The 26,732-nt window shown below is 40.7% G+C and overlaps 1 protein-coding gene across 2 annotated transcripts in view; it reads right to left on the reverse strand.

Moving 5' to 3' along the window:
* Positions 1-22,378: 22,378 nt before the first annotated feature.
* xylb (xylulokinase homolog (H. influenzae)) overlaps positions 22,379-26,732 on the reverse strand; it is a 353,065-nt gene continuing 348,711 nt past the window's right edge. For both annotated transcript variants that reach the window (XR_007935308.1, XM_028804172.2), the window contains one exon: positions 22,379-22,462. Coding sequence is in view for 1 of the 2 variants with exons in the window: in XM_028804172.2 (XP_028660005.1) it covers positions 22,394-22,462 (69 nt within the window). In the remaining variant the exon portion in view is untranslated. The remainder of the gene's footprint in view (positions 22,463-26,732) is intronic.

Here is a 26,732-nt window from a genome sequence, read left to right on the forward strand (position 1 = left end):
TGAAGGGGGCTGTGGATCTTCAGTTCAAATGCTTGGACACATCTCAACATGTATCACAAGAGCGTTATCCAAAGATGGTTTGTTTAACAACATTTTAATAAAAAAAAACAAATGTTTGGAACGTTGTGAGCATACGACTGGATGACTTCAGTTGTGGATTATGAAACACGACTAACCTGAGATTTTTTTCACAGGCGTCTGAGATTGTTTGCTATTGTTCACTGTTGGTTGCCATACACATCTGCTTGATTAGAAACTTTTTTTATCTTTACTCTGCATGAAAACATGAGATTAAACATTTTTCTAACCAATGACTAAAAACTTCCTGGGGTAAGTAATATATATAAAAAAAACATAATTTTTGGGTGGAGTTGTACTTTATGATTAGTTCCTGGATTGTTCCCATTGCTTCTAGGATTAGTCTCCGTCCCCCAAGCATTACAGCTAGGAAAAGAGGGTTCAGAAAATTAAACGTGCGTTTTATAATCTAGGGCAACTACTATCAAGCAGGGGGCATGATAAGAAAGTCATGTCAACCTGCATACCAATGTATTCTTCAAGAACTGGAATAGGCATATTGGACATGAATATTCTACACTGTAAATTGAAAATGGGGAACTGTCGCCAGAACTTGAGGATGAAGAGGCAGTGCATCAGGAATGAACGCTTTGAAGCAGAATGAGGATATGAAAGGGAACAGCCTGGGGCCAATAAAAGTATTTCAATTACACATAAAGAACAATGTAAAAAAAAAGAAGAAGAAGAACATCCTAAGATGTTTTAAGGATTACCCCGCCTTGCTGACATCCAAATGACATGTCATCATGCATAAGAATGTCTGGAGTGTCATGTAAAGAACAAGATGGCAGAGAAGAGTCCAACAGTAAGGGCTCTGCCCTCCTGCGCGTCCCAATACCTGAAACACAATTTCAAGTTCAAGAAGCAGAATTGTGCCAGCTGGAATGTGCAGAAGTAGCAGGAGGTAAAAGCATGTGTACATTGGAGAAGTTTAAGGGGTTGCTGAATTCCACACAATGGATGCATAATGTGTCATGATTTAGGCTAGAAACTGATGCTTTTCCTTTAAGAGAGACCATATTGTGTACTATCGTCAGGACCCTCGGTTCTAGGGGCGGAGTCTCCGGGGTTGTGACCTTGACTGAATCACAACCAGCACAAAAGCTCAGCCTTATCCGATCTGAAGATAAAGCCTCTCTTCCTTTTGATTCATTGTGTATTTAATCTTCTAGTTTTGCCTAGTTTTGGACTCATTGCTTGTATTTTGCTTTTCATCTAGGTTTCGGTCATTTCTGTTTATTTTTATTTTCTTTTGTTTTGCCTTTTTGCCCACTTCTCCTGGTTTACTCAGAAGTTCTTTATCCTGTTTTCTTGCCGAAACAGGACATAATGTCACTAAAATAAATCTCCAAAAAAGGGTACTTTTTTACTTAAGTTGTTTTTTTAGGCCATAGCTAATGTATATATAATAATAATTAACAAATATGATAATTAAATCCATCCAGATCTACTCTCTTGCATGTCACCTGTAATTAAAATAAGTAAACATTCTGTACGACTTCACTTATGGAATAGCTGACTATTTCAAATTTAGACTGAGGGAGAGAGGTCACTTCTACTTGTATATTTTGCATTCAGTATTTTCCTCTTGTCAAAAAGCCAGCAAATCAATCCTCAGTAGTCATAACTATTGAAATGGCCAGAAACATTCATGTGTGTGCTGGTGGCTTCTGCCTGAATGTCCTGCCTGTTCAACCAGCAGTGCAGCAGTCTGAGCAAATCTCCATCACACGTCACACACAGCTCTGACACAAAAAAAGTAATAAAGAAGAGTGACTTTTTAATGAAGGAAACAAAAATGTAAAATGTTCCAACTTTCAAAACAGTAATCCCAATCCCAGAGCACACCTGATTGTTAAGCAATTTTCAAACTTTTGCCACAATTACAAAATAAGTAGAAAACTAAAATAATATCTGTCACTTAAATGATGTTAAAGTTACTTGTTTAAGTTTTCATTATTAAAAAACCTTTAAATGTGTTAGTATAATTGAGAATTCTTCTCCCTGATAAATTATTAGGAACACTTGTACACCTGCTTACTAATCCAATTATCTAATCAGCCAATCATGGGGCAGCAGTGCAATGCAATCACCATCCAGGGAGAGGACGTGGAAGTGATGCAGAGCTACAAGTACCTGGGCGTCCACATAAACAGCAAACTGGAATGGCATGACAACATTTTGGCGCTTTACAAGGATGGCCAGAGCAGACTGTACTTCCAAGGAGACTCAGGTCTTTTGATGTGTGCAGCAAGTTGCTGGAAATGTTCTATCAATCTTTACAGCAAGAGCTGGGATGGAGGACATATCTGTGGGTCTGCATAAAACAATTAGAATAAGGTCACCACAAAACCCTTCCATGATAAAATACTTGTGGTGAGGAATAAATGGAGTGATGAGAAGGCCTCTGCAATGCAAGGATTGTTCCTCTAAGAGCAGGAGAGTCATGAGGTGGCAGGAAAAGGACTGATGAGCATCAGATGATATAGATGATGATGATGATGAAGGCCAGTCTTCTATAGCAAGATGCATATTTAACTTTCATTCGCAAGTCTAATCTAGCCCCATGTGGATGTGTATATTTGTGTGGGCAACTATGTTCCACAATGGACTGGAGTTCTGCTGAACTTTGGACCCTGCAGAGATAGGCACCAGCCTCTGTAGCCTGAAATTAGATATTAAGTTAATCTAAAAATTATGTTTTTATCTGAAGCATGTCCTTATTTATCAATCTAGAACAAAAGCTATGTGCTTTACTAGGATATTGGGTAGCTTCTTCTGGGCAAAGCTCTAATGTCCAGTACCCATAGATGTTATCCACTGGGTATCTGAAAAAGATTTAGTTTCTTGTCCAGTTTATTCGGCCACCATAATCATCCTGAGATCACATAGCTGAATCCTTCCATCTGAAAAGTGTAAAGTGGTATGCTTCCTCTCATTTGCAGGTCTAAGATTTATTTTCCAACTGCACCAATCAGCTTTAACTTGATTCCAAGAGGAATTTCTGCTAGTTTAAAGTGGTATTTAATTTTGTCAGGGGACAGAAGATCACTTATCTGTAGATTGCAATGATTCAGCCTTGTTAGGCATTTTAATTAAAGATTTTCTGAGAGAGAGAGAGATTTACTGCAGGCTTCCATTACTAAGAGAGAATAATGCTGACAAAACCCTTGGAGAATGCAGAGCATTAGACAGACGCTTGCTGCATCCACATTAAACACACCTTTGAAAGTGGAAGGGACATCCCTACATCATCTGCCACTGCTGTGTCCTTTACATGCCATTTCATGGCTCTCCTGTTGTTTCTAAAGTGATACAGTCCTTAAAAAGGTCTTCTTGTCATCCTCTTTCTTCTCCACCACAGCCAGTTTCCTGAATCTGTACCTCTTTTCAATATAAGCCTTTGCATGGGCATGGTGCTGATTCCATTTATGTCCCTCACCTCCGGTTTATAACTAAAGACTATTCCTTTGTCACACACATGCGCTTAGGAGGCAGTCAACAAGCCCTGAGGTGAGTGAAATATTGCAAGACAAGGAGTTGATATACGGTACTAACGCCCCTCTCTCTCTTTCGCCAGACAAAAAGAAGAAATATAACTCACCTTCCATAATTCCGGGTTCCCAAGATGTCTTCCAATCGTCACTTTCACTTCAGACTCCTGATGATGACGTCACTTCCAGCACCCTCACCATAACACTACTTCCGGCACCTTTGACATGACGTCACTTCCGGCTCCACCTCGGTGACGTCATTTCCGGCATCACCCCACTTCCAACTCCCAATGATGGCATCACTTCCGTCTGACAGCTATAACGTCATCTCATGCCCACTCATTTCTGTCAGCCATTTTTCAACTGTATAAAAACGCCATCTTTGTCATCTACCTTTACCAACTACTGTAAAGTACTTTGATCACAATTTTTGACTTTTTGCCTTTATTGTCCATTGGACATTATACGGGGATGGTCCCCAACTCTTTTTCTTAGTTGTGGAACTATTTTTTGTATCACACCTTACACTCTTTAACACTACAATTACCAAAACTTATGAAAAAACACGTAAATCCGGCCCACTTTAAATCTGCTTGCACCTCTCCGACAGCGTCTTTTGTCTTGTAAATGTGTCGATAAGCCCAAGCAGCAAGCAGCCTGCTATAACATCCCCCTGCCGCTGCAGAAATGGCAAAAACCTCTCCCCGCTCAACCCTTGCTTATCAGGGAGCAAGGTACCTAGAGCTGTATAGGCTAAAAAATAAATTGTTATTTGGAACACATGCATTTCATTTGTGTTCCATGTCTACAAAGATCTATGTAGGTGTAGGATGACAGGAAATGCAAGAAATGTTGAACACATACATGTTTTAGTAGTAACGACAAAATTTTGACATGAAGTGTATAATGTGTGAAGACTGAAATCCAAATATCAAATAAGTACTTTCACAAAAGGTACAAGTATAACAGAACAAGTGTGCTTTTATTCAAGACTCTAACTGAAGAAAAAGAAATTGGGTTAGTGTGGCTTGTTGTCGTGACTTCTTTGGTAGTACAGTGATAAGAACTGCTGACTCCTATTCAAAAGGTCACGAGTTCGAGCCTTCACACATCCCAAAATAAACGTTTTGAGTAGTGAGCTGCTCTTATTGTTACTATTATACAATAAAAACATACATTTGATTTGAGTCTGCAACAGCTGGTTTAAATGCATGGTACTTGTAAAGGTTAGCGTTTTTTTTTTAATTTTAATTTAGTTTTATTCTCTCAGTCGCATTCACACTCCCCCTGATCTGACACTGTTAGTTTTCAAATAAAGACGTGCTGTAACAGAGATGAACTCAGATGAGGACGAGGGTTCTACATCAGAGAAAAAGAACAGAAGCCCTCCCCGCAAGAAATGTCCACTCACACATAAGAACAACGCAACTGCACCAGGCGTAAAGGCGAAAGATGGCACCGTTTGGATGAAGCAAGAGGTCCGGTGTCATCCTGTCAGTCAGTCTGCCCCACACCTGTCCTCAAACGAAACAGCACGGCTTACAGAACAGAGCTTACCAACGTTCATGCAAAGTCCTGTTTGTGATGGTCTTTACATAAAAAAACATTTATATGTTACTTATATAAAAGCCAGATCAAATGTTATTTGCCTTGATTTATTTACTTATCTTACTACAGGATAAAGTCACAAGTAGACTGCAGAGCTTCATCTGTTTGATTGACAAGGGCATGCTCACAAATTACACGTGTAATGCCAAGAAAAATGCCTGCTGACACTTCAGTATGTGAACAATGGTAAGAGAATGCAGTCAAACTTCTTTTTTGGGCACATACAGGTACACCGTGCAGATCTAAACACTGGCATGGAGAGTCACTCGTGTACTGAATATAAAATTGAATTTCTGCCTGTCTGTCTGCCCCTTCTGGCATCACATGAAAACCATCACACCTATTTCTACAACACTTTGCAGATAAAGTATAGTTTTACTTAGAATATAGTGCTAATACAATTTTCGATTTTCTATGTATAAATATCTAGAAAAAAATAAAAACTGAGACAACCTCACTAAAAGTTGCCATTTCTACTGGACTGCTGCACCGTTAAACTTCAGTATCACCAGAGCATAACATGTTATCAACATGATGTTACTTCAAAATAATTAGAAACAATTGGTAAGAAAACAAAGCCAATTTCAAGTGTTTATGTTGACCACAATAATTATTGAAAAATGTTACATTTTTTATATTTTTAATATTGTATATTTTTCTATTGATGAGAATCAAAAAGCCAAATTACATCTATTATGATTGAATCTATATATACAGTATAAAAGTCAATGCATGTGTGTGTGTGTGTATGTATGTATGTTCCAGCATCACTTCCGAACGGCTGGAGCGATTTTCATGAAACTTGGTACACATGTTCCTCATTGGTTGACTAAAAATACTGTAGGGTGAAATCGACTCTAACCCACCCCCTTCTGGGTAGGGTGGGGGGTAATCTTGCGGTCTTGTATGCCTGTTATCATCCAATTGACACTCGGAACGACCACCAGAGGGAGAACTGGAGGTGACTGCCAGCGTTCTTTATATTTGAGCCTCACTGCACCCCTGTTGCTTTTGAGTTGGCCGGTTAAGAGTGTTAGCTGGCTGATAACATGCATACAAGACCGCAAGACAAGCACATTAGTGAGTTTTCATTGTTTGTTAATTTATTTTTATTTTTAAAGTTGTGGGTTTTTTAAATTATATTTTTCTTAAACAATTAAAAAAAACACTTTATTTTCCTCCTGGGCAATGCTGGGTATTTCATCTAGTACAGTATAACAATAAAATGTGAAAATGTTCAAGCGGGTGAATACCTTTCATAAGCACTGAAGTTTAAGCAAATGTAAATAACTGAATGGGATACTTACATAAGGAGCTGTGGTGTACTGTATATCCTTATCAGACAGGCAGCAAAACTACGGAATGGGATTAAGAAAGAGTGTGGTTAGCAGCAGCAGCCTGCCTCAGATAAATAAACTGGCTAAAAAGAAAGAATACAGCCATAGTGATACTTGAGAAGCAAGGACTGAAATTCCCAAATGTGGCATATTGGCATGTGTTTAAAAAACAGATAAGCCTGTAAAGGTTGTGTATGACTCATGAGGGGAGAGGATGAGGTGGGATATCAGAGTAAAAAGTGAGCAGTGGCAGATGCAGTCTATTTTTTTCAGGGTACTGGGCAACATTTCTTTGTGCTACAGACCTCACATGTACCAAAAAACAATGTTTTATTAAAACAACAACAAAAAAAAAAATACAAAAGGTTCCTCAAAAGATTAGCATAATTTTGACACAATGAATCAGAGCACCCTGTATTGGTAAAATGTGATCAAGCAGAAATGATTAAATTGTTGATTTCAAAACTAAGAAGGGGAATAAAGAATACACAAACATCAAGACACCTGACAACCCCATTGCCATTGCCAACACTACCTGGACAGACCAATCATCATGTCCATATTCCCAAGCTTTCAAAAACTCCAAAAAACTAATTTCTTTGGATAATATTTTTGTTGTTCTGTCAGTGAATTGACAGATAAACAACTGAGCGAAAACCGGGAGATGCGTGTAAAAAACAAAACAAAAAATCTAAAATTAAATGGTACTGAAGAGACAATCATCAAGGTCGAGAGAACAAGAGGGTCAAAACTGAAAGTTCACTCGAGAAAAGAGTACAAACGCAAACTTTGAGTATTTCATAGATTTTGTACCCCCAGATCAGATAAGGATTTACACCCATATCCGTCCTTTAATCCCACCGCATCAGTTATGCACCTCACGGTCCTACCGATGCTAGAAACGGACCTAATGAGGGGAAAAAACACTGATGGCCTTCAAGGACCCAAAATCATACCAAATCATCCATCCATCCAGTTTCCAACCCGCTGAATCTGAACACAGGGTCACGGGGGTCTGCTGGAGCCAATCCCAGCCAACACAGGGCACAAGGCAGGAAACAATCCTGGGCAGGGTGCCAACCCACCGCAGATACCAAATCATGACACTTTGAAATGACGAAAGGACAGTTTCTGTTCAATGTTAGTTACAGAGATTTCTCTAGAACTGCCTTAAAAAACACACTGACCCATTGGTGTCCTCAGCCAAGTATAATGCTGAAAAAAATTAAAGGAACACTTTTTAATCAGAGCATAGCATCAAGTCAATGAAACATCTGGGCTATTGATCTGGTCAGTTAAGTAGCAGAGGGGGTTGTTAATCAGTTTCAGCTGCTTTGGTGTTATTGACATTAACAACAGGTGCACTAGAGGGGCAACAATGAGATGACCCCCAAAACAGGAATGGCTTAACAGGTGGAAGCATTTTTCCCTCCTCATCTGTTTTTTCACTAGTTTTGCATTTGGCTACGGTCAGTGTCACTACTGGTAGCATGAGTCGATACCTGGACCCTACAGAGGTTGCACAGGTAGTCCAACTTCTCCAGGATAGCACATCAATACGTCCCGTTACCAGAATGTTTGCTGGGTCTCCCAGGACAGTCTCAAGGGCATGGAGGAGATTCCAGGAGACAGGAAGTTACTCTAGGAGAGCTGGACAGGGCCATAAAAGGTCCTTAACCCATCAGCAGGACCGGTATCTGCTCCTTTGGGCAAGAAGGAACAGGATGAGCACTGCCAGAGCCCTATAAAATGAATCTCCAGCAGGCCACTGGTGTGAATGTCTCCGGTCAAACAATCAAAAACAGACTTCATGATGGTGGTCTGAGGGCCTGGCATCACTACCTGGCACCGTTCAGGTTCAGATATACAGGCTGAGGGCGGTCCTTCTTGGGATTCCTCCCACAAAACACAAGGATCAAAAGAGAACACATCACCCATATATTAAATTAATAAACAAAAAATACATAAACATCAGAAAAAGAATGCAACCTAATAAACAAAAGAAGAAAACGTAAGCCAGGGAAGACGCCCTGTCTGAAAGATGACAGCGTCGCACGGGCATTTGTGTATAGGCCTCTCCACATTTCTATGTTTGTCCTACTGTATGTTGGAGTTTTCTTATTTTTGAGCTTTTTCACCTCGCATTTTTTAGTCAAGTGCTTGATGTTTTAGTGACCATTGGTGTTCTAACCCTTTGCATGGTCTTTGGATGATATTTGTGGCTTCGCCATTGTGTCTCGCTTTCGTCCTCTACTTTCTAATCTCCCTGTTGTGTTGTCTTTTACCAGCCCTTCCTGCCTCTTTTTAAGTGGTTGCACCCTGTGCTGCACTCCAACATGGCTTTGTTTACAGGCACCACACTGTACTGCAGCCCAAAGAGCTTGTAAATGGAAAGCTAGTGATGACATCCCATGTGTAATTGTGCCTGTTTCTGTAGGTACATCTAGTCAGTGTGCAGTGTGTGAGATGGAATTATTGTGAACATCTAGAGAGGATGGATGGCAAAGAAAGGACAGAGGATGGGCAGGTGGTCAAAAGACTATAAGAGCGAACAAATGACAAAACCCAAAAAGCAAATCATAAAATTGAAATAAAAAAAAAACACAAGCAAAAATCGGAATGCTAAAAACATAAGAGTTAATTTAACTGTTAAAAGTGTTTGAAAAGCATATACATGGATAGCGATTTTATGGAATACTAAGGGGCTTTGTCCCCTTCTCGTTTTACTCACCAACCCCCCGGCCTGCGCTACACACCAGCAACTTCACGTCTCTGCCGCTCGCGTACGTGGATTTCACTTTCACCAAACAACAAATCTTTTAATTCTTGCGGATATGCCTCTTCATTGGGAAGAAACACTACTTTTCCCTGATGGCAACACGAATTAGATGATCTAAAAGTCTCCAACTTAAAGTTTAAATCCGAACAATATATTTAATCTCTTTTCGCTGTTCCATTATTTCACCGAGTAATAATTTCCATTTGTTTGCGCTAATGTGATCTTTACTATCATTTTTTTGAGACTTCCGAATTTTAGTACTTTCATTATCTTCAACCTACTCTGCATGTGCATCGCACCAACGTTTTTGAATTCTTTACGACGTTCTACTTCATCTACTCATGTCATCTACTGTCATCTATTTTTTGTCTTTTATTTCCAGCCCCGGGCGAGTTTAAATCTCTTGGCACAAAGTCTCGTCTCGCGGGACTTGACATTACCTCTCTGAAAAAGTCTTGTCTCATCCCAGCATTTTTTTATATAATAGACAGATGTCTAACAAACAATGTTAGGCAATCCTAACCCTAACTACAAAACAGTCTAATGTTGACACTTAAAATCTGAGTAACACAGCAATGACAAGAAAAACCTCATTGCTAGCTCTGCTGACTTTGGCAATGGGTTTGCTGCCAGTACTAGGGGGCTACAGTCTTTCCCAGTGGCACTGAGGTGAAGTATAAATGAACAGTGGATGAGTGCCAATCAAGTCAATCAACCACCTACAGTCATGGCCGAAATTATCAGCACCCCAGGAATTTTCCCAGAAAATTGTTGCAATTACAAATGTTTTGGTATACACGTTTATTTTCTTTATGTGCATTGGAACAACACAAAAAAACTGAGAAAAAAAAGCCAAATCTGACATCATTTCACACAAAACTCAAAAACCGGGCTGGACAAAATTATTGGCACCCTCAACTTAATATTTGGTCGCACGCCCTTTGGAAAAAATAACTGAAATCAAGCGCTTCCTATAACCATCAACAAGCTTGTTACACCTCTCAACTGGAATTTCCGACCACTCGTCTTTTGCAAACTGCTCAAGGTCTCTCAGATTTGAAGGGCGCCTTCTCTCAACATCAATTTTGAGATCTCTCCATAAGTGTTCAATCGGATTTAGATCCGGACTCATTGCTGGCCACTTCAGAACTCTCCAGCGCTTTGTCTTCAACCATTTCTGGGTGCTTTTAGAGGTATGTTTTGGGGTCATTGTCTTGCTGGAACACCCATGACCTCTGACGCACACCCAGCTTTCTGACACTGGGCCTTACATTGCGCCCCAATATCTTTTGGTAGTCTTCAGATTTCATGATGCCTTGCACACAGTCAAGGGATCCAGTGCGAGAGGCAGCAAAACATCCCCAAAACATCTTAGAACCTCCACCATGTTTGACTGTAGGTACTGTGTTCTTTTCTTTGTAGGCCTCATTCCGTTTTCTGTAAACAGTAGAATGATGAGTTTTACCAAAAAGCTCTACCTTGGTCTCATCTGTCCACAAGACGTTAGCTCAGAAGGATTTTGGCTTCCTCAAGTACATTTTGTCAAACTCCAGTCTGGCTTTTTTATGCTTCTGTGTCAGCAGTGGGGTCCTCGTGGCTCTCCTGCCATAGCGTTTCATTTCGTTCAGATGTCAACGGATAGTTTGAGCTGACACTGTTGCACCCTGAGTCTGCAGAACAGCTTGAATATGTTTTGAAGTTGATTGGGGTTGTTTATGCACCATTCGGACTATCCTTCGTTGCAGTCTTTTATCAAATTTTCTCTTCCGTCCACGTCCAGGGAGATTAGCTACAGCGCCATGTGTTGTGAACTTCTTGATTATGTTGCGCACAGTGGACAAAGGAACATGAAGATCTCTGGAGATGGACTTGTAGCCTTGAGATTGTTGATACTTTTCCACAATTTTTGTTCTCAAGTCCTCAGACAATTCTCTGCTCTTCTTTCTGTTCTCCATGCTTAGTGTGGCACACTCAGACACACAACAGAAAGGTTGTGTCAACTTTTCTCCATTTTAACTGGCTTCAGGTGTGACTGCTATATTGCTAGCACCTGTTTCTTGCCACAGGTAATTTCAAATGACCATCATATGCTTGAAATAAAACGATTTACCCACAATTTTGAAAAGGTGCCAATAATTTTGTCTGGCCCATTTTTGGAGTTCTGTGTGACATGATGTCAGATTTGCCTTTTTTTCTCTGTTTTTTTTGTGTTGTTCTAATGAACATAAAGGAAATAAACAAGTATATACAAAAACATTTGTAATTGCAATACGTTTCTGGGTGAAATGGTGCATTTTCTGGGAAAATTCCAGGGGTGCCGATAATTTCGGCCATGACTGTATGAGACCAACTAAAAAAATTTTTGGGATGTGGGAGGAAAGTTGGAGTAGCCAGAGAAACAGACACAGGGAGAAAGTGCAAACTCCTCATAGATGACAATCATACATAGGATTTGAATCAAGGATGTGGAATCTGTGAAGCAGCAGTGCTTATCACTGCACCACCATGCCACCCTTAGTTCACTGATTAACAGCCAAAATATTTAAATCTACAGCTTGTCCAAAAGTTGAATCCAGAGAGTTTGTGACTTGCTGTAGTGTGGTAAAAACAAAATAATAACAATAATAATGATAATATCCTCAGAGTCACAGAAGGCTCTGTGTTTTCTGACTAAGTTGAACATGAGGCTTTACGAAGTACAGACTGTTCTTCCAAGAGGCTTCAGCGGGCTTGATGGGCACATTTGCTATCACACCATATGGCAGTTGCACAAATTTACTTAGGAATATAAGCACTTAGTTTGCCACTTTAACACCAGGGACATTCAACACAAAATATTAAGGCTGCTTGACTTTTTAATTGCTTTTGGAACCACTCCACTAAAGTATACTGAGGACACAAACTGCTAACTCAGGAAAAAAACCTTTTTAAAAGAAAGATTTACGGGGGACTGGGGGACTAAATGCAGTGTACGGAAGAAAGAAGTACATGGTTAACCCCTTCCCACCCCACTCCCAAATACGGCATATTTAACATGCTCAGAAAAGTGAGCTAGCTGCCTTTGAAAGACTGGGAACAGCATACAGTAAGCTGGTCTTGAGATCTTCTAGATTCTAATTTGCCCTGTGTGGCCACAATGAGTTATTTTTAACACTTTAAAAGCTGTAGACCAAAAATGTGTCTTATTAAAATAAACATAAAATAAACAGTAACATCACAGATGAGATCACATATCCCCCACCCCACCTCATGAATAATGCACAAGTGACCCAAACAGAGATAACTTAGATGCCACACCCTGTCCTACTTCAGTTCACCATTCACTGAAGAATGTCCCTGTTTCTTTAACCATTGTGGCAGACCGACGACTGCTCAACCCGACCGGTACACCCAAAGAAGAGAAGGATGGGGGACGGCAGCTACTGAGGGGCACTGCCTCCTCCAAGACACCAGATAGCGAGTTCCCTGCAGCATAGTGGTGCCCCGGATTCCCTCAGGGCATCATGGGATCTGTAGTTCTACATCACAGCCCTGCTGGGTACCGTGGGTGCCACCAGGAGACGCTGCAGGAAAATCTGGGGATTTTTATTTTCCGTATAGCCCAGAAGTACTCCCAAGTCACGGGGTTGGAAGCCCCAAAGTACTTCCGGGCTGAAGGAAACTTCAAGTCCTCCATCTGATGTGGAAGTGCTGGCAAGGCAAGAGGACAGAAGAGCGGAAGCACTTCCGGGTCAACGATTATATAAAGGATTACTGAAGACCCAGCAAGCGAACCGGAGTTGGGAGGTAGAGGACAGAGCTTGCTGGGAGGTGTGGAGGAGAGATTTCAAGAATGAAATATTACAATACAATACAATTTATTTTTGTATAGCCCAAAATCACACAAGAAGTGCTGCAATGGGCTTTAACAGGCCCTGCCTCTTGACGGCCCCCCAGCCTTGACTCTCTAAGAAGACAAGGAAAAACTCCCAAAAAAAAAACCTTGTAGGGAAAAATGGAAGAAACCTTGGGAAAGGCAGCTCAAAGAGAGACCCCTTTCCAGGTAGGTTGGGCGTGCAGTGGGTGTCAAAAGAAGGGGGGTCAATACAATACAATAGAGAGAACAGAACAAATCCTCAATACAATATAAAATAAAAATTTTAGAAGTACGGAGCACAATTTAACAGTAGATGATATCACATAATAAGATTTGGATATATTTTAGAGTCCTGGAGACCTCATCCATCAAGCTGCCTCCCCCATTTGACCATTCCACAGCTGAAACAGCGCTGGGCCAGCCAATCCGATGAAAGGACCCCTCTTTCCCACGATTCCTGTGATCCTCCATCAGGGATGACTTTACCTTATGCAGGCAAAACAACTTGGCAGGTGGGCCGTGGCACCAAGTGCCACATTTGAGTACCGAGAAGATTCTACCGAGAAGATATTATTGTGTTTATTTGTTTATTGTAGTGGAGGTGCTTTGGGCACTCTTTATTTAAAGAAAAGAAATTAAACAACTTCTTGGTGCTTTTAAAACATGTTATCAGTGTCTGTGTGTCGGGTTAAGTGCTGGTATAGCACCATCTAGTGTTACACCCTCATTCAGGAAATTATTTTCATTCTTACCACCTGCTGTGGTTCCTCTCACATCAACAAATTTGGCATGGACTGGACACACAAGTTGCTTATATTTTTTCAATTTCCCTATCCTAACAATTTTACCATGGAGTAAAACTTCTATCAGCAGGTCTTCCTTTGCCAGCCTCACTGACCTTGGTATGACTGGGACTGGCCTCAACTGGTTTGAGTCCTACTTCTTGGGCAGATCTTACCATGTGTCCTGCATGGAGTGATGTCAAGGGTGTACCAGACAAGTACAGGGGTGCCCCAAGGATTGGTGCTGGGCCCTCTCCTCTTCTCTTTATACACCTCCTCACTAGGGCCATCATCCAGTCCTTTGGTTTCTCATATGCCAATGATACACAGCATTGCCTGTCATACCCTCCCTAGGACCACACGGTATCAGCTAGACTTTCTGTATGTCTCACTGATATTTCAACCTGGAAGAAGGTGCAGCATCTCAAGCATGTCCTTCTAGTTTTTCCAGCTTGTCTGTGTATTCATCACCTCATCTCTGTTCAGTTTGATTCATTACTGCTAACACTTGCCAAGTCTGTACGCAACCATGGGGCGGTGAATGATGACCAACTATTGTTCACTGACCATGTTGCAACTGTCTTTCAATCTTGCTGTTTCATGCAAGATCAGAATGTATCCAGCAAGAGTAGGCAGCACAACCCCTGGCCCAGGCTTTGGTCTTGTCATGTCTGGACTAAGGTGACTCTCTGCTGGCAGGAATACTGGCATGTATCACTAAGCCACTGCAGATGATTCAAAAATGAATTGTCATGTCTGGTGTTCAACCAGCCAAAGCGGGCACATGCTGCTTCTCTTTTCAAATCACTACATTGGGTCATTGTAGCACCATGTATTAAGTTCAAATCTTTGATGTTTGCCTACAGAGCTGTCCGTGGGTCAGCAGCTATATACAGTATATAGAGCCACTTGTGAAGTCTTGATGCTCCATCTCACCCACTCTGAGGCCTCTGCGTGGTTTTACGTCTCAATCCAGAATCCTAGCATGTGGAACGAGCTGTCCACCATCTCCATTCATCTCCTTCAGTGTGCTTGAGAAGCGTTTCTTTGGTGAATTTCTGCCAATCTGGTATTGGCTTTGTAAGGTTTTTGTAAGCAAGAAATTGTAACTCTCTTGTATTTTGTTCTGAGCTCTTGACTTGTGGTGATCACTTTTGTAACCTTTTCCTTTAACATTTATTACCAAACAGTTCCCAGATGGACATTTACTCAATATTTTTTTGCAAATTGCTTTGGATAAGAGTCTGTTAAGAATGTAATGTAAATGTCAAAGTGAAAACAGATCATTGCAAAGTAGTTTAAATGAATTACAATTCTAAAACACAAAGTAACTAATCACTGAAGTGTCCAGCCCCCTCAAGTCAGTATTTTGTAGATGCACTTTTTGCTCTTCAATCACCTTTTCATGGAGTTGAGTGGAGTGTTCGCTTGTCTTCATTGTTTAAGTTAAGCCACCATACTGACTCACTAGAAGTTCCAGATAAGGTGCATTTATACTACAATCAATGGAAACCCCAGACAGGTGATCTCCATGAAACCAATTCTGTGACTTCTAAAACCACATGGCTCCACCAGTGATGATTCAGGTGCATTGTTATGTTTTATTTTTGTAATTAATTTAGACCACTTTGCAGATACAATATGCTTTCACTTTGACATTAAAGAGACTTTTTCTGTTAATCAACTGGGAAAAAAAACATAAATGCCGAACCTCTGCGTTTTTCCCACTTGATTCTGGGGTTCGTCAAGGGTTTGTGTTTTTGCTCCTACTCTGTTCGATGCTTGCATGGACTGGGTGTTGGGTAGGGTCATGGGGTCCAGAGGCTGTGGGGCATCTGTGGGCGAGAGAGATTCACTGATCTTAACTTTACTGTCGATGCTGTGATCTTCGCGGAGTCAATGGAGGATCTGATCGGGGCACTCGAGAGACTGAGCGAGGAGTCCGAGTGTCTGGACTTGCGAGTGTCATGGATAAAAACCAAGATCCAGGCCTTTAATGACCTCTTGGGCACAGCCAATGTGTCTATCTGTGGAGAGAATGTTGACCTTGTCGAGAGGTTTACTTACCTCGGCAGTGGAATTCATGTCTCTAGTGACTCTTCCTTTGAAGTTAGTAGATGGATTGGGAGAGCATTGGGGGGTGGCGGGGGGGGGATTCATTAGGTCGCTGGAAAGGGGTGTGTGGTGCTCTCGATATCTATGCAAAAAGACGAAGGTCCAAGACTTTAGCGTCCTGGTGCTTTCTGTCTTGCTATATGGTTGCGGGATATGGATGCTGCTATCCAGTGACTTGAGACGTAGACTGGACTCCTTTGGTACTGTGTCTCTTTGCAGATTCTTTGGGTACCATTGGTTTGACTTTGTGTCGAAGGAACAGTTACTCATGGAGTCCTGACTGAGGCACATTACCTTCATTGTGAGGGAGCATCAGTTACGGCCCTATGGCCATGTGGAGTGATTCCCCAAGGGTGATCTGACTCACAGGATCCTCACTGTGGCTGGACCAGGCCAAGGGGTCGCCCACGTAATACCTGGCTGTGGCAGACAGATGGTCATTTCTGGAGGGTGGGACTGGACCACGTGTCAGCCTGGGGGGTTGCCAACGAGGATCTCGAGTTTTTTCGTCATGTGGGTGCAGTAACACACTAGACCAGTGTCTGCTCCCCAACCTGACCTTTCCGTTGATCAATTTCAAAAAAGCCAATGAAATCCACTCTATGTTGTATAACAATAAAACATAAAAAACTTCCATGTGGGTTACTGGCAATGTATATACTGAAATGGCCAGATTGGTTTCCAAATTCTCTACTAAATGTAAGCTGTGCATTAATTTACCCCATTAATTTGACAGTGTTGTGTGAATGTACTGCCTTTTTTTACTCCCTTACCAATCACTTTGAGTTTTATTTGTCCAGAGTGTCAAGTAATAAAAGATTTGGAAGTGGACTTTTATGTTTACCTCCAGAACACATTATTAACTTTTCTACAAAGGCAACATTACATGACCCTTAAAAGCTCAGGTCCCGATGAGGTTTCCTAGCTCATAGTGAAATCAATGAAAATCGCTTGAGCTGTGCTTTTATTATTCACAGATGTGCTTAAACAGTATGAGAAAAAGAAAAAAGGCCCCACTGCCAATTGGGTTTGAAGATAATGTCAATAAGAAAGAAGATCTCAGCAAGCAATGCGCCTTTTCACAATAAAAGTATACACATACTTGGCACATTTTCACTTATTTGATTTTATTCAAACAAAAATTCCATATAATTGTGTTAAAATGATTTATATATTTTTTTTAATTTCAGCTTTAGTGCATTAAGGGACTCATCTGGGTGACAAAGTAAATGCATGGTGAAGACTGACCTAACATCCTTGCAGACTGAAGGACAATTCTTGCCTGTTAGATCACAGCGCCTAATTCTAAATCCTGATAAACTTTGGGTGAAAAGCAATTACTCTCTAGGCATAAAAGTGATTTACAAAAGACCTTCCACTACTGTCAGAAGCTGGATAAAGAGAGATTTTCATTTGTTAAGAATTATAATCACAAGACTCATAGTGGAATACCTTTAACATGTAGCATGGCATGTCATACAATACTGTATACTGCACACTTAAACACAACAAAAACCACATGACTAAAGTCTGAGAAGTCTTTCTTTCTTTCTTTCTTTCTTTCTTTCTTTCTTTCTTTCTTTCTTTCTTTCTTTCTTTCTTTCTTTCTTTCTTTCTTTCTTTCTTTCTTTCTTTCTTTCTTTCTTTACCAGCAGTGATTAACAAAACAGGAATGTTTTGATTTCTTTCTTTCTTATTTAATTATTTAAAAGTAGTGATTAACCAAACCCGTGGTGGGTTGGCGCCCCGCCCGGTATTGGTTCCTGCCTTGTGCCCTGTGTTGGCTGGGATTGGCTCCAGTTGGCCCCCGTGACCCTGTGTTCGGATTCAGCAGCTTGGAAAATGGATGGATGGATGGATGGATTAACAAAACAGGGACATTTTGATTCGCATACAGTTTTGCGACAAAATACACTAAAATTCGCTTTGCTGGCAATTTTGGAATTTCAAAACTAACAAAAAAGTTTTTTTTTATTGTTTTTAGCATAGAAGACAAGGAATATTATTACTCCCTATAGACTCATTTGCACTTTCATGTTTAGCCATATTCCTTCCACAGCTGCTTAATTCAAATAATCGCCTGCATGCCAGTAAAATAAATTCCATTTATGCCTCTCGGTCCCATCACTGCGGAGGTGCACTGCATTATTTTTTAATGTTACATGTTGCATATTTTCCACACGAAGACACATGAAAACACATAATCACGCACATCCCTGTGTTTTCTTCACAAGATAACTCACTACATAGAAAGCCACTTGCTTCCCATCCTGCCATTACATATAGGGAATCCATTCCCGTCCTCGGATTCCCAGACATTTTTCATTCCTGCATTCCCGGGAATGAAACTGTAATTCCTGGGAAAACGGCAATGGCCAAGCTGGCATATCCTCTTTAATAAAATCCGTTTGTGCGTCCAGGTGTCCGTGTGTGTGTGTCTTCTGGTGAAATGCGCATGCGCGGGGCACAGTGCGATGCGCGATATTACTGTCAGAGAAAGTTAGAGGTGTTTTACGGAAATACAAACCAGTATTACTGGAGAGGAAATTAAAGGTACACAATACAGTGACGCATATTACAGCCACATACAAGCCAGTATTACTCTCAGAGGAGATTAAAGGCATATTACCGACGCGCACACCTGTATTACCGCCAGAGAAAATTAAAGGTATATTACGGACGTACAAGACAGTATTACTGTCACAGAAAATTAAAGACACACAATACACGGCGGCAGGCCACGAAGAACAGTCAGCTCAGCAAGTAAACATCAACAAAAGAAAGGCTGAAAGAAAGAAAAATACGACCAACAAACAGAATGAAGTCAAAGTCACTTGCCATTTAATATAGACTGTTCCTACAAATGTTTATGCACTACTGTTCTAGCGCCCGTTATTGTAACGGGCTAAATGACTAGTATAGTGTATAAAAGTGTAAAAATCGATCAAGAAATAACAGAGTTATAGTTGAAAATAATTTAAGGTGGCGCCACTGCTGCAGCTTGCACTTCATCAGACAACAGCTTTGAACAGCAACTTGAAATTGCAATGCGTCAATCTGTTGCATCCGCATTATCTGTGCCAAGAAACTTGCCAACACAGAATGATGACAAGAAACTGGATGCATCAGTAAAAGCTGAAACGGCGGTGTTTCAGAGCAACGGCAAGCACGGGTGTTGTTTAGAACAAGTGTATCAGCATCTGATGACTGTGCCGCCTACTTCAGTGGAGGCAGAGCGTGCTTTTACAGCGGCTGGCGTACTTCTGAATGAAGGTGCACTCTTGCCTGGACAACCGCATGCCGGACACGTTAATAATAATAATAATAATAATTCATTATTTATATAGCGCTTTTCTCAGTACTCAAAGGCGCTATTCACAAAGGGAGCAACCGAACCCACAATCTTCCACAGTCTCCTTACTGCAAAGCAGCAGCACTACCACTGCGCCACCTGTGAGGACGTTGTGCTTTCAATGCTCTTATTACCACAACTAAAGATACATGTACTTATATGACAGCATGAACTGCCTGTAGATAAGGTTAGTCTTTTATTTGTGTCAACATATAGCAGAAGTTTTATTAAAAATAAGTGTCGGTCGTTCTAAAACCGTTCACATGTGAGATGCCCGTGCACTGTGTCATCCCCGGGAGCCCAGGATTCCCGGGAATGAAATGCGGGATTCCCGAATTCCCAGGAATGGATAAACCCGTCCGGGAATGGATTCCCTAATTACATAGCAATCACCCTTTCCTGTTTCTTGATTCTTGCACATGAGGGTTCACACGCTGTGAAGTTTGAGGTTCCATTTCTGTCTCTGAGGCATCTTTAGGATTGTGATTGCGAAGATGGTCATCATATTCTCAAAGCGAGAGCCCTCTTATGGTTATAAAAACAAAATACATTTACTGACTCTTCAAAATATCTGCATGTGACAAAAATTAGTCTGGATTTTTTTTCAACTAGAGATCTGTATCTAAATACAAAATTAGAGGCAGATAATGCCCCAAAATGCTCCCGGACAGGAGATAAACAACTTTTTTCTTGTGTCAATGGCATTCAACTCATAGGAAGCGAAGCACAGTTTGTTTAGTGAATTTTTCAAAACACTGAATTTCACTATGAATTCAATCTTGTACAAAATCGTTTCATTCATCACTACTTTCCAGTAACATCATTGACCATTGCATCAGTTTGATTTTCCAAGCTCTGACACAGTTGACAGAACATCTGAAATAACAGTATATGAATATGGACCATTCCTGAATTCCCCTCTTATCATTGTGTAGTCCCCTCTACATATACTTTACTCCTTCCATCCCTGTTTGTTCCAGAAATCCCTGCTAAAGTCAGGAGTTTTCCTCTCCTCTGATGTTACCTGGTCACAGTTCAATAATTAAATAATACGCAAACAGTGCTGGGCTCCAAATATGTTCGTTAGTTTCAAACTGCTTTGTCTCTTTATACACTCATTATATAATTAGTAAAGTTTACATTTGCATTTTACCCAAGAACTTGTCACAGCCTTCTGTGCCTGCACTCAGTGATGAGCGCTATACAAAAATGAACTCAAATGTATTGAACTTGGCATTTGTTCGTTTGAAAAATGAAAAACTTAGGACATTTTCTTTTGTGCCACATAACCCAACAACTTTGCCCTTTCCATCCTGTCAATGAGCCCACGTGCCCACCAAAAGTACACAATCTTCATTCCCTCTCAACACTTGAAATTTGTAATTCGCAGATGTTGCCTCTAAACGTGCCTTCCTCAGCTTCACTGCCATGGAGATCTTACTGACCTCTTGACTGTTTTTAGTGTCCATTTCATGCCACATGTTCCAAAGAACTTTGTGGGTAGTCAATTAATTACTTTTATCAGGCCAATGTAAGACCTTTAACTCGCCATCTCCTGGGTTACAGGTTATGCTATTTCCAACCATAAGGCAAATAAAGCATTTACCGTATATACTCGCGGATAAGTTTTCCCATGGATAAGTCGGGACTTGATTTTACTGTATAATTTCCGGTATTTTATAAAGTTGGTCATATAAGTTGAATGTGGAAAACTCACGCTATTGGTCCAAGAGATTATGATATGCTAACGCCCACCTGAGAGAATAAACACGGAGCACACTGCCTTTTTTTTCTATGTGGGTGCGGCAATGCTCTGTATCAGGGCGTGTTCCTTAACCTCTCTCTCATTCTAATTTTATGATCAATTTTTCGGGTTTCAAGACCCGACTTATACGTGAGTATATACGGTACACATTTTGCTCAACATAAACTGCATTTTAGACCTTACTTTGTCTTAGCTTGCTTTCAAATCTTTACCACAGGCTCTTGTCCCCCACAACTGCACTTATCAATAGGAAGGAGAACTGATTGTCATGGTGGCCATCACCAGCTTCAATGCAAGAAGGGCAGACACCCGTGAGCTACATGTCTGTAGTAGCTTGGGATAATTAGGAGGGGACTGGATCATAGAAGGTGCAGAATGAAGGACTATACCTTTGGGCCTACGGCATCACACAAATGCTCATGTGACATGTCATTGGTCAGCTGTGTGAGAGCTGGGCAGTGCCAACTGATGAAAGGTTCAACACAAAATAGTAAAGACATACTTCCTTTTTTACTAGCATTTTGTGTTCACTGTTATTAAAGTTGAAAGTTCCTCAACAACACCAAGAAGATACTTGTTTGTAAAAGTTTTGAACATTCACAATACTGACAAGTGCAACTTTTATCAGAAAGACAAACAGATTCCAGTGACAGGTTTACGTTTCTTCAAAACCTTGGATGGCTTTGATCTTCTGAAAGATTGATACCCTAGGCAACACTGATGCTGTCTTAGGTCATACTTAAAATCTTCACCATGGATTCGTTTTTATTATCCACAGGATGTCTGACTTCTAGGTCACCAACCTGCTTGCTAAATGGTTTGCCAGGAGAGAGCAAGGCCCACAGGATTTTGTCTGAATTCATGCGAAGGCTGCAGCAGGACTGTGAAACATCAAAGTAAGAATTACAAAAGGTTTTCACAAAAGATCACAACTATTCTGGGAACACTAAAGAAAAGAAATTCTGGTAACATATCCATTGTGGAAAAAAATTCTCCTTGGGTCTTCCTAAATTGCATGTATAATTTAAAAGAACCCAAATGTGGTAATGTCATACACTGAAGTTTATTAAGTAGCCAGCTGTAGCTTTTCTTTGTTAGGTTGTAGAAAAATTATATAATTGAGTTAACTTTAATGCTGCTTGTCATTCAGCTTGAAATGAAAGCATTCTCTTAATCGATAGCGTTTAAAGAAAAGACGAAGTGTGATGAAGGCCAGAGGGAGCTCATTTATTGCTTCGATTCCAAGAACACTTTCTCCTCGAGTTGTGCGTATCTTGCCAGCAGAGGCCTGTAAACCTACAAAGAAAACAAAAGATAGCAGAACAAAAGCGTAAACAGACATGGATAAATCAAAGGCTCAAGCACAAGATATCTGATCTATTAATATTTCGTAGATAAATCCAGAAGTTAATACCTCTTATGAACAGAATTCAGTTATAAAGTAAGTACATACAAATGTTGTTGCCTAAAGATCTAAGGGTTTTCAATAATGTTAAAACCAATTGTGACTATAATAGAGAAATACTGTGAATTCCTTTCCATTAACAAAAAAGAGATTACCCCACCACCCACTTATCAGATAAATGATCAGACGTTAAATGCTTTTGATTAAATTGTCTGCTGAATAATTCCTTTATACATCACAAATTACACAAAACAAAATTCACAGGAAGTCAATTAATTTGTTCTCACAAAATAATACATTTCAAAGAACTCTTCTAGCACAGAACAAAAAGCATAAAATTACTTCAAAACTAATCAGGTAGTCAGTCACAAAGTATATTTCCCGTTTTGCTGGCCCAAAGGCCACATTCATAAACAGAAATGTGAAAGCAAGATTGGCTGAGGGCCATGCAGCTTAAGATACCAAAAATTCTTTCTCTATATACACTGAATACACCTTTGTTGCAAGCCTTTTGCTATCTTTTCTTTTCAGTGAGGTAAGAATCATTACCTTCTTTTTTCCTTTGCAGATCCACCCTTCACCTTCCCCTTTATTAAGTCCAAATATATATATACAGAGTAGTAGTACGGAGTAATTGCATTCATTGCATTCGTAGTCTGAGTCCCGACCTGAATTGTGTGGGTGGTTACCTACCAGGTAACGAAATGAGGGCGAAATACGTGTTGTGTACTCTTTGCATTATTTGATAGTAAACTATGCAACATTCCATGATCTGCTTCTCGCAACTGAAGATGGCGCCATGGCAGATATTTTCCGAATGGCAGACCAACCACAAGCATTACTTGGTAGGTAACCACCCACACAATTCAGGTCGGGACTCAGACTACGAATGCAATGAATGCAATTACTCCGGACCTACAGGCTGTCAAATAAAAGAACCAGATGCTGTGGCGCAGCGTAAAGGGGCTTTGTCTCTGACGCTGATGTCCGAGGTTTGATTCCCGAGAGGGGAGCAGTAGAGTGTGTACGCCTGATGAGCCAAAATGAGGGCAAAACACGTGTCACGTACTCTTTGACAGTAAACTATGCAACATATATATATATATATATATATATATATATATATATATATATATATATATATATATATATATATATATATATATATATATATATATATATAGAACACATAGCCCCAATTTCCTAAACACAAGAACACAAAAACGGCCCTGGGTTCAAATTCAGTGAGTTTTATTTGAACAAGTCTGTACACATCTATTTCCTCTGCATACCAGACAATAACAACTCTTCACTTTCTCTCATTCTCCTTTTCACCACTCTTCAGCAAGTGTTGTCCTGCTTCCTCCCAACTCAGATTCCATGAGAGAACTGAGACACCTCCTTTTATGATGGACCCAGGAGTACTTCTGGTGCCGTGGCAGTACACTATGGAAGCACTTCTGGGTCATATGGAAGTTTGGTAAAACACTGAGCATTTTTTTCCCAGCAGCAACCCCTGGCAACACCCATGGATGGGGTTGCCCTTCTGAACTACAAATCCCACGCAACCCTGCGGATGTCCAAACTGGGAGTTTGTGTCAGAGGAACAACACCACCTCTTGTTTTGTGTGATGAAAGGAGAATGACCCTGATATTCAACCTCCCTATGTCCATCCATTATTGCCTTTACCCAACTGGGATTGGAACTGGGAACCATCAAGGCTGGGATGCATATCCATCCAGGTAATCCTTCGATTATGGCCTCCCAGCTGGGCAACTTGTTATACTCTAACCAAGTCAGGATGCCCTTATGATAGCTAGGGGTAGATAAAGCAAACTAGTGAAAGGACTTTTCCAAATTTTATCTTTGTTTTCAGTTTTATGATTTGGTTTGGACAGATTATTAGTTACTGATTTTCTGTTTTTGCTTAGATAACATTTCTGCAGGCTTCTTTTTACCTTCTAGCTCCCAGGCCATTTCTCTTTGACTCAGATTCCCCCCTTGAATTCCTGTCTTTTTGCCAGGTGTTCAAAACAACATCTGATTCCTTCTTCATATTACTGATTCAGGCCCAACTTTACTTCTTCTAGCTCACTACAGACAGAGGATGCACTCATGTATTCATATAAGCTGGACCTTTCTCTGGGGCTTTAAGGTCAGTGGGATTTAGTGTGGACTTTACTAATGTAATAAAGATCATTTATTCCTCCCTTCAGCAATTATAGTTGTATTAATTTTTACTTTCTCGTACATGTATAAGTATAGGGAAAATATTGGAATTGTCCAAAAATTTGATTTTGAGATTTTGATGAATTTCAATGTTTTAGACCTCCCTGTGTCCGAAAATAGCATTTTTGGAATTATGTCTGTGTGTCTGTGTGCGTGTGTTTGTAAGTAAACACAATAACTTTGACTTAGATCAAGCAAATTTTGCATGCAAGTATTAGGTACAAAGTGTAGATTTCTATCAACTTTTTAGCTATAAAATGGCACTTTACCTGAAACGTTTCCCCAAAAAGTATTAAAAATTTGATAATTTCATATCATTTTATTTGGGTGTGTTCTGCTTTCTTCTCTCTACTGATTACCATCTCTAATTCTTCATCTGTGACCTACTACATATTTCTGCTCTTCTTCTCTTTTTTGTTCAGTAGAGGTGTTTCTCCTGGGGTGCTACTGAGGCCAAGTTAGCATTGGCCTCACTCTTGAAATCTTCTGATTGTCTTCATTCTAATTTCTGGAATTCTTCTTGCCATAACTTTGTCCATCCTGAATGTTTTGTATTGAAGATTAATGGGTCACCCAGTTCTAATCTTAAGAAGTGGCTGTCTGTTCATCAGCTGGTCATTAGGTCCATCCTCTTTGCTCTTTCTCTGTTGCCACACGGGAAGAGGTGGAGGATGTCATCAGGAAAATGAAACCGTCTACTAGTTCCCTGGACCCTTTCCCCTCACCCTTGCTGAGGGCCAACATTTCTGCCATCTCTCCACTTATCACCAGGATAATAAATCAGTCCCTCCTGGCTGGCCATATTCCTTCTGCACTAAAAACTGCTGTCATCAGACCTCTACTGAAAAAATCCACCTTGGATCCTGAAGTTCTCTCCAATTATTGGCCCATCTCCAATCTTCCATTTCTCTCCAAAGTTCTGGAAAAAATAGTTGCAGCACAACTTCACGATCATCTCAAACTGAACAATCTGTTTGAAAAGTTTCAGTCTGGTTTTCGCCCTGGCCATAGCACCGAAACAGCCCTGGTCAGGGTCACCAATGATCTTCTGATGACGGCAGATACTGGTTCACCTTCACTACTTATCCTCCTTGACCTGACAGCTGCTTTTGACACAATAGACCATAACATCCTTCTTCACCGCCTGCAATACACTATTGGACTCTCAGGAATTGTTCTAAATTGGTTTACATCATACCTGACTGGCAGAACTGAGCATGTCGCCCTTGGCAGCGCAAAGTCCCACACCCACAACGTCGCCTGTGGTGTTCCACAGGGCTCTGTGCTGGGCCCTATCCTTTTTACTATCTACATGCTCCCCCTTGGAACTGTCATTGGCAGACATGGTTTATCGTTCCATTGCTATGCCGATGACACTCAGCTTTACCTCAGGACTACTCCCACCTCCTCTACTGCTCCTCTGCCAACATCTACATTGTCTACCTGCCTGGAGGAGATAGAGGCATGGATGAGGCTCAATTTTCTTCAGTTGAACAGATCCAAAACAGAAGCCATCTTAGTTGGTACATCACATCATCTTCGCTCTTCTACCATCACCAGTATTACTTTCTCTGGCCAAAATATTCCTCTTTCCACATCTGTTACTAATTTGGGTGTTAGAATGGACTCCCAACTTACTTTTGACACCCACATCAAATATCTCTGTAAGTCATCTTTTTACCATCTCAAGAACATCGCCAAACTCCGCCCATTACTCACCCTGGCAGATGCAGAGAAGCTCGTCCATGCCTTTGTCTCTTCCAGGCTGGATTACTGTAATGCACTCCTCATTGGGATTCCTGGCAAGAGTATCCAGAGACTCCAGTATATTCAGAACAGCGCTGCCAGGATCCTGATGAGGGTGCGAAAGTATGATCACATCACCCCAATCCTGAAAACCCTTCACTGGCTCCCTGTTTCATTCAGAATAG

This window comes from Erpetoichthys calabaricus, chromosome 6 (assembly GCF_900747795.2).
Source record: "Erpetoichthys calabaricus chromosome 6, fErpCal1.3, whole genome shotgun sequence".
NCBI lineage: Eukaryota > Metazoa > Chordata > Cladistia > Polypteriformes > Polypteridae > Erpetoichthys > Erpetoichthys calabaricus.